The 9438-nt window shown below is 37.7% G+C and overlaps 1 protein-coding gene and 1 pseudogene across 1 annotated transcript; both read right to left on the bottom strand.

The window, feature by feature from the left end:
- Nucleotides 1-2326: 2326 nt before the first annotated feature.
- LOC125343553 (cobalamin trafficking protein CblD-like) lies at nt 2327-3551 on the bottom strand. The gene is made up of 2 exons (XM_048336034.1): nt 2928-3551; nt 2327-2705 (listed from the first exon to the last, which is right to left on the bottom strand). The coding sequence occupies exons 1-2, from the start codon at nt 3470-3472 to the stop codon at nt 2360-2362; spliced, it is 891 nt and encodes a 296-aa protein (XP_048191991.1). The 5' UTR covers nt 3473-3551; the 3' UTR covers nt 2327-2359.
- Nucleotides 3552-8036: 4485 nt separating this feature from the next.
- LOC125343876 lies at nt 8037-9207 on the bottom strand (annotated as a pseudogene).
- Between the last annotated feature and the right edge of the window lie 231 nt (nt 9208-9438).

Here is a 9438-nt window from a genome sequence, read left to right as displayed (position 1 = left end):
AGAAGTTCTGGACCTTTAATACTTAGTAGTCTTTCTCAGAAGTGTTAAAGGAGAATAATTTATAAAAAGATTGCATTAGATCCCCAAAAGCATAAATACAGGTTAACAAATTCTCACCCTCAGTGTTATATTTTCTAGCTTTTGCTCCACTCTGTGCCCAGATCTAAAAATTCAATTTTTCCTATGCAATAATTGAGACAACTACTATCCAATCCCAAACTGGTTTGATAGTAAAGCACCCAAGGAAATTATTTATGAAGAAAATATGCCTATTTTGTTCATATTTGTAGAGACTGAAAGTTCAAATAGTATATGATGCAAGCTCTAACTTCACTGACCACTGTGGAGGGTAGATGGTGAAGTATTTCCAGGGAAAGGACCACATCTCAATTTAGCAGAGAAAGAACAAGAGCCAGAGGGAGAGGGAGAGCTAGAGAGTTAGAAAGAGGGGGGAGAGAGAGCAGGGGTGAGAGAGGGCGAGCAAGGGAGGGAGAGAGGGAGAGAGGGAGAGAGACACTGGCCATCCTTGTTCCTTTTATAACCACTCTCCTCCAAGACCTATTGAGACATTGCAAAGCTTTCTTAAACTTGTGTGAAGATAGTGCCTCAGTAAGACCTAAGTACCTTCCACTAGGCCCCACTTCATAAAAGTCCCATTACTTCCAAATACCCCCTTTCTGGGGGAACCAGGCCTCTAACACATGGACCCTTAAAAGACACCTCAAACTGTATCAAAACTGCCATCTTTCTGTCCACTGAAACAAAAAATACCTGCAATAAACCACTTACTGGGAGGAAAAGTTATTTGAGCTTATGAATTCAGGGTTTTAGTCCATGATTGAGTGACCCACTGCTTTTGAGCCTGGGGAACGCAGTACATAGTTCATGGCAGGATTGCTGCATGGTGGAATAAAACTAAATCTTTCATGGCAGCTGGAAAAAAATCTGAGCTTTCCCACCTCAATGACCTCTCACTATACCCCACCTCCTAAAGGTTCCACCCTTTCCATATTGCCAAATTGCCAAATGTTGGCAAATAACTTAATACATGGGCCTTTCAAGAGCACTCAGTTCCAAACTATAGCACAAACCATAGCAATGATTCCTATGGTGATATATGTTATAGAAAAGCTTCCTCTTGGACAAAAGTATCCATGTTATCATCCCACTGTGTGTGATACCAGAGTACCATATGCAGAATTTCTTTCATTATTCAGCTGTTTATACTTCTTTTAATAGCCAAGTCATACTATTTTTGTAAAATTCTTAAGTACAAACACACTTGAACTCAAGTCTAAAATAAAATACAAACATGAAATAAACAGTGGTATTATTTTGTCATTACAGACAGTTAAAACTTGAAGTGAACATGTTCGTCATGATTTAACATTAACAAATTCACCAAGAAGTCTTTCATCTTCCACTTCTTCTGCACATATATATATAATTTTATTACTGATTTGTTTTGTACATTCTTCTTTTGTTTTTTTAAGTTTAATTTTATTGTAAAGGTTATGTACAGAGGTGTTACAAATACATAAGTAAAGTAAGGAGTATATTTCTTTTTGAACACTTAACTTTTCCCTCATTTTCTCCTGCTGTACCCCTACTCACCTTCCCCCAGAGTTGTAAAGGTCATTTACAACATAACATTGAGTATCATTGTTACACTAGTTCACCCTTTGTCCCACCATTTCTGTAGTGTCTCTTCCCTTCCCCAAATCAGATAAATTTATATATAAGACAAAGGGTACAGAAATAAAAAACAGTGACACCAGGGAATAAAACAGAGGGAAAAAACAAAAAGAAAGAGAAAAGGAATAACTTCAAACTGTACACGCATACTGCTCACTCTTTTAAACATATGACCCAGATAAATCCTTAAGTATTTTTTAACATTATTTTTAATTTGGAGGAGCACAATTCTGTTGTAGATATAGTGATGGGAATTGCAATGAGAAAAGAAAAAAAAACTTGCACCCAATGCTATATTTTTCAATAATCATTTTGGATAGTTTTTTTATTTCATTGTAATGGCTTTCTTTAACATAATTGTATTGGAAAAGATTTTGAATGGTCAAAATAACTTTTTGATCCATGTCCCTTAATTGGTTAGAGGATACACAAACAATTCAGCAGTTGAATTTAGCCTTCAGAATGTGGATATATTTAACATGTATTCAATGATATGAATCATTAACACTTGAGAAAATCTCAAGTCACTTGCAAATGTTGTAAATCCTTAAACATTGAAATAAGTACCTAAAAATAAGTATATTTGAAACGTTGAAGTCTAACACTGTTTATATAGCTCAATTCATTGCAAACAAACAGTACTGCAAATAAGATGACATTACTGCTAGTTTCCACTTAATTTCTTCATAATATTGCTATCTGGTGTTGCATTAGTGAAGATACTTCCTACAACCACGTACGTTCCCCAGAGGCTATGATGGATCACTTTACAGCAGCCAAGATCATCAACAGAGAATCCTAAATGTCGGTAGCGTTCATCCATTTCAAAAACAGTATTGTTTGTATATGGTCCAAAAAACGCCAAACCAGATGATGGATCAATAAAGTCAGCCCAATAGCCTTCAGCTCGAAGAGCATAGCAAATTTCTTTAGCACCATTAATGAACTTTTCTAGCAGCATTTCTCTTTCAACTTCTACCTCTTCACTCCAAACAGTCATATCATTCTTTTTTTTTTTTTTTTTTTTTTTTGCCAGTCCTGGGCCTTGGACTCAGGGCCTGAGCACTGTCCCTGGCTTCCCGCTCAAGGCTAGCACTCTGCCACTTGAGCCACAGCGCCGCTTCTGGCCGTTTTCTGTATATGTGGTGCTGGGGAATCGAACCTAGGGCCTCGTGTATCCGAGGCAGGCACTCTTGCCACTAGGCTATATCCCCAGCCCCATATCATTCTTAGTTTTCTGAGTTACAGTTAGAATCATTAGTTTGCTATTGGCCACTTCTGGAAAGAGTGATTCAAAATCTCTTAGCAGAAATTCTGGACATGTTTGGATTGCACACTCAACTCTGGCACTTTCAAAATAAGTTTCTGCACTGTTAATTTCTTGTTCAAGAGGTGTATCATTACCCTGAAATTCATTCACATATTGTGCCATCACAAACTCATGTCTTTCAGTGGATAATGGTTCTGCTAGAACATCGGGCAAAGTTTTATGAACCTGGCTTTTCTTCTGTAAAGCAGCCCCATTGAGGTGGCAATCGAAACCTATGTTTCCTGGAAGCTGGAATCTTTGATCCTGAGGTCCAAATGGTCCCATAGTTTCATCAGGCCATACTGTTCTAGAGCATATATCTGGAGGCGAAGTGGCTACGTGAGATTCATCAGAACCTGAAGATCCTGCAGTTGAAAAGGCTTTGGGATTAACAACTCTTCTAACTAGAGAACAAAAGGCTGGGAGATAGGAAACCAGTCTGGCTCTGTTACAGAGCACATGGGCCATTTCCGGCGGCGTAGACCGAGCCGAGACCTCCCCTGCGGCAAAGGCTTCCTGGGAAAGGGAGAAACACCACGGACTGTGAGGGACTCTGAATTTAGCCTTGAAAGACTGTTCCTATACCAGTTATATAATGAAACATGACATAACCGTAATATGTACAACCTGAAAAGCCATTGAAAAGCAGAAATCTGTGGTAAGTCTGGAGATATTTGCAGACTAAATCACATGGTGCACATCACTTTAAATATTAATTGATTAAATATTATTGAATACCCCAAAAACGCAGTCAAGGGTTTTTCTTAAGTATAAAAAACATATTTTCTTTCATTTTTCTTACCTGTGGTTTATCCCCTGTTGTTACTATATTTGATTTTGGTCCTTTGGGTATTTTATATACATTTAACTGAATTAAGGAAGAGAAGGGGAACATCAAAATGGAGAGACAAACGGTAAAACGCAAACCAGTGCAACAGCAATACTTTCAAGACAATATGCTATAAACAAACTGTAAGTAATAAATACATGAAATGACCGTGAATCAAATCAGAGGAAGCTTGAATTACTCAGGGAAAATTTGACTAGAACATGATCAGTTGAGATATTGTGTGCACTAGGGGATTTTAATTTTTTCAGATGAATGTAATTTGTTTTAAAACTACTTGAGCAACTAGGTATTAAGTGAGCAAGATGTGAATGTTACTGAGTAACTGACAGGATGATTTATTGCCTTGTAGGCTACTGGAATATGCACAGGATATATGTGTTCAAATGCCCACTTAATTTGTTGAGAAGGATTGTTCCTAAATTAGTGTATTTTATTGGTACAAGGTTTTCCAGGAAGTCCAGTTGAATTCTGTTCAGGCACAAATGGCTTTTATTTGGTAATTATGTTTTATTGGTATATAAATGCATTGGTCCATTCAACAGTAACAGTTGAACAAGGGGGTTTATTTTTGACTTATCTATATTTGTTTATAATGAGCCCCAACTAGTGAATTCAATTCCTCCATCAATCTTCCCCCATCCTCTTCTTCATTCTTAAACAATTTTGCAACTTTCACTGTTTTATTTTCATGCTTTGACCATAGTTGCCCTCTTTCACCCTCTAGCTTCACCATTCCCTTCCCACTGGTACCTCTCCCTAGGGCCGACTATATTTCTGTCATTCTTTTTATAGGTATATGTTAATTATGTAAAGATGTTTCACTTTGGCTTTCCATCTGCGACTATTACATCAATCTGATTAACCCTCTTAATTACTCTTTTTCCTTTTCTCCTTCCCTCTATTATTCAATTTTCAGTGAGTTATCCCATCTTGATACACTGATTCCTGTACTAATACAATTTCAAAGTGGATTAGAGATCTTATTGCACTTTGAAACAACTATAGGGAAGAAGTGGGGAAACAACAGAACTTACAGGTGTAATCAATAACTTCTTGAATAGACATTCAATAGCTCAAAAAATAAGATTACAGAGAGACAAATAAGATTGCATAAAGCCAGGCACTGGTGGCTCATGCCTGTAATGAGGAGGCTGAGATCTGAGGATTGAGGTTCAAAGCTGGCCAGGGCAGGAAAGTTCATGTGATTCTTATTTCCAAGTAACTACTAGAAAACCAGAAGTGGCAATGTGGTTCAAAGTGGTAGAACACTAGCTTTGAGCAAAAGACCTCAGAGCACAGGACCAGCATCCCATGCCCTGCATTCAAGCCTCATGACCAATAAACAAAAATGTTGCATCCAGCTGAAAAGCTTCTTAGCCAGGTAACTGTGAGCACAGCCTGCAAAATGGGAGAGAATCTTCACCAGACATATATTGGACAAGGGATTAATAACCAGAACACACAGAATTCAGAAAATAAACTTCCAAAGAATCAACTATCAGTCACTAAAAAAAGATGCATGGAACAGACAATATCAAAAGAAATACAAATGGCCAATAAATACATGATGAAATGCTCAACATTGGTCATAAAGGAAATGCAAATTACTATGGCTCCATTTCATTCTAGTCAGAATGGCCATCCTCAAGAACAGAAACAAAAACAAGTGCTATTAAGGTTGTGGAGAAAAGGAAATCTTTATATACTGCTGGTGGGAATGTAAGCTAATGTAACCACTATGAAAATATTCATGGAAGATCCTCAGAAAAGACAAAAACAGAATTTCCATATGATCCACCCTTAGGCATATTTCCAAGAGAACTCAAGTCAGGATATAATAGAGGCCCTTGCACACCCATTTTTGTTGCCTCACTATTTGCAATACTCAAGCTAAAAAAACAGCCTAGATGTCCTGCAAGTAATGAATCAAGAATTTGTGGTATATGTAGATCATGGAGTATTACCTTCCATAAATAAAATGAAGTTTAATCATTTGCTGTTACATGGATATAGTGAGATTATCATATTGAGTGAAATAAGCCAGATTCAGAAGGACAAAGTTTGAATTTTTTCTCTCATATGTTGAAGATAGACCTAAAAGAAAAATATATACATAAATAAATATGTACAGAGCCTCAATCATGTATAAAATGTATGTAGTGCTCTACCACTTGAGCCACAATGCCACTTCCTATTTTTGTGTGGTAAATTATAGATAAGTGTCATTTGGGCACTTTTCTGCCCAGGCTGGCTTCAAAATGTGATCCTCAGATCTCAGCCTCCTGAGTAGCTAAGATTACAGGCGTGAGCCACCAGCACTTGGCAGAACATTTTATTTACAACCTAGATCAGTGGATATAGGCAAGACATTCAGAGGCTTATAGCATTTTGTTTTCATGGATATTATCTTTTGCTGAGGGATCCTATGTTCTCATTAGAACAGTTCTGCCCTTGATGTATGCCTGTGTAGATCATTGAGTGTCTGCTTCTGATTCTTATTCAGCAACACAGTTCTCATATTAGAATTCTAATATTGCTCTGAGGAAGGCAGGGCACACACACACACACACACACACACACACACACACACACACACACACACACACACACACACACGGACAGAGAGCCAAAGACGAAGACAGAATAGAATTTCTGTAAGGATTTGGCTCATGTGACTGAGCATAAAAATCCCATGATCTGTTATCTGAAAACTGACCAACTAGGAAAGCTGATAATGAAACAAACCCATTATGAATTTGGAGACATGAGAACCAGGAAAATCAACTATGTAAATTGTAGTCCTACTAAAAGGGAAGACAGACATCCCAGCTGATGAACAACTACAAGGAGGACATTGTTCCTTCTCTTTTTGTTTTAGCTAGGCTTCCAGTGGGTTTGATGAGATCTACTCAAATTTGGGAGAACAATCTTTACTTCACATACTGAGTCACACAGTAACATTATTCAAAAGCACCTACACAGACACAGTGAGAATAATACTGAACCAACTACTTTGATATTCTATGTCTCAGTGAACTTAATATTAAAGTAAACACCAGAGCGGCTTGAGAGGATTGTTTCAAGGCCCCACAAGTTTTCCTTTTTTCTCCCCCTATATAGCCAGGGTGTGGGATGTTAATTCCAGCTCTATCAACCAGATGCTCTCTCTAGGCTTTTTCATATTTAACATGAGACACAAGAATGGGGAAAATTATTGATCATCATTTATAATCTTATTAACAGCAACAGTGGCAGCATTCTCAAATCCAACTTTATTGAATGATGAAGATTTTACTGTGGTGCCAGCTTCTTGACTTTCTAGAGTGTTCCCTTGGTGCCTACCTATTCCAAAGTCAGATCAAGCCTCTGAAGTTCCTACATTACTTTCAAAAGTTTTTTTTCAGTAATTACTACTTTGCTTAAGGAAACCAGAAGCAGATTTTGATGCTTGCAAATGAAAACACTAACAGATGCGTATTTATTCAACCAATATCTATTTATTTATTTGCAGGAGCCAAAAGTTTTAATGAGAGGTCAAAATGGCAGCAAGAAAGTTGAATTTTTATAGTTTCAGGGTCAGACAACTTGTCAACAAATTCTGAATTCCCTCTTATTTTTCTTTTTGCTCACATAACCACAAAACAAAGCCCATTTATTGTTTTTCTGTTTTGTTTTTGGCAGGATGTCACAAGCTAGTCTGGAACTTGTGATAATTCTGCCTCAGTTCCACCTTACTCCCTCATTCACGCACACACTAACTCACCCACCCACCCAATGAGAAGAGTCTTGGGAGAATGAAGATACCACATCAGACAGAAAATAGCATAACCAAATCTAACAGCACAAAGACAAGGCTTACTTTAAGCAAAGTATTATTATATTACTATTCATATTCAAATATGAAGCACATAGTGGAAGGGGTGATCAAGATGCACTCTACTCATAACTGTAATCGCTTGTACTTAATGAATTTAATGATTTTAAAAAGAAATTATAAAAGTAGCTCAAAATATGTGCAAATTATGTTAAAAATATATAAAAATCAAGCTGGGCACTGGTGGCTCATGACTGTAATCCTAGCTACTCAAGAGGCTGAGATCTGAGGATCAAGGTTCAAAGCCAGCCTGGGCAAGAAAGTCTGTGAGACTCCTCCAATTAACCACCAGAAAACTGGAAGTGGCGCTGTGGCTCCAGTGGTAGAGTGCTTAAGCTGGAGAACTCAGGGACAACACCCAGACCCAGAGTTCAAGCCCCACAACAGACAAAAAAAGAAAACAACCACTTAAGAAACGGAATGGACTGAGCATGACAGATCTCTTAAGTAAATACACTACAATAAGACTGGACTTTTGGCTAAGTTCTATTAATTTTTTTAAAATTCTCTTGGGGTTTATCTCCTGGTCTTCTGTTATCTTTTCTGCAGGTCGCTTCTTCAATCCCTTCATTTTCCTGGTTTGCAGTTAGCCTAGGTCCTGTTTCTGCATGTGAATCTTTCCATAAGTTGTATCGAAAGTATCTTGAGAGATATTTTTTTCTCTTCTTTGGCTTGAGAGCTTTGGGGATTTTCATAGAGAGTTTACAAAGATCATCTGAGGCCAGGTGTGTCCTCCTCAGAACCAGATCCAGTGATAGCCCCATCCCCTCCAATTCAATCCGTGGTATTGTGCAGCCGGATTTCTTCAACAACAGATTATAACTTCAGAAGTAAACCTTCCCATTCAGTGCAGTGAAGTGCAGAACATTCTCCAATCCAGCCAGGCAGATATTTGATACTGTGGGGATACTGTGGGGCCTCTGAAAAAATCAATAAGAAGATTTTTTCAGTCTTTGATAGTCTTCTGTTACACCAAAATCATCACCAGCAAACACCAACAAGGGTTTTGTTTCCTCAGGACATTTACTGTTCTTAATATCCTTTAGTGACACAAACTTCTCAACACCTAATTCAATCATATCCAGCACATGGTAGTCATACATACGGCCTATTACTAAATTATTTGGCCACTTCTTATTATGGGAGCCAAACATGAATAGAGAACAATCTGACTTCTTTGAAAAAAATTCCAGTGATGTTTGATTCTCAAATGGTCTTGTAATATTTTTCTTTTTACATAGAATGCCATATGGTTTTTTCAGTGCATACATATCTTTGAGAATTTGTGTCACTATGGCATTAGCATTTCCCTCTTTAATCAGCATGGTATTTTTAATATTTTCACTCAGCTTTGGTTCTCTCTTCTCAAAGAATCGCTTGGCCCTTTTTGTTTTGGGTTTTACAACTTGATCCAAAGAATCCATGGCTTCTTCAACCCAAACCAGGGCAATGCACCCATAGCGTGTGAGGACCCATGAGAACGGCCTCCCTCTTATTTTTCTTTAGATGAGATCTCACTATGGAGCCCAGACTGCTCAACTCTCAATTTGTGACTTTTCTGGCCTCCATATTCTGAGTGCTGAGTTCTACCAAGCCTTTTTGTTTTAAATGAAAGCCTGGTCAAGTCAATTTGAGAAGATATGGTGCAAAAGTGTCTTTGATTGGAAATGAAAGCCCGTAAGTAATGAACTAACTTGTCATAACTGGAAC

This window comes from Perognathus longimembris, chromosome 28, assembly GCF_023159225.1.
Source record: "Perognathus longimembris pacificus isolate PPM17 chromosome 28, ASM2315922v1, whole genome shotgun sequence".
In the NCBI taxonomy this organism is placed as follows: Eukaryota; Metazoa; Chordata; class Mammalia; order Rodentia; family Heteromyidae; genus Perognathus; species Perognathus longimembris.
Note: the sequence above shows the minus strand (reverse complement) of the source record. Positions and strands in the feature narration are given on the sequence as shown.

Bases quoted from the DNA above. Each gene is read 5' to 3' on its own strand.
- LOC125343553 (XM_048336034.1), bottom strand. From the start codon at position 3,472: ATGGCCCATGTGCTCTGTAACAGAGCCAGACTGGTTTCCTATCTCCCA. The intron at 2,706-2,927 runs TAAGAATGATAT...AAAAAAAAAAAA, and splicing joins CTAACTGTAACTCAGAAAAC to AAAGAATGATATGACTGTTT.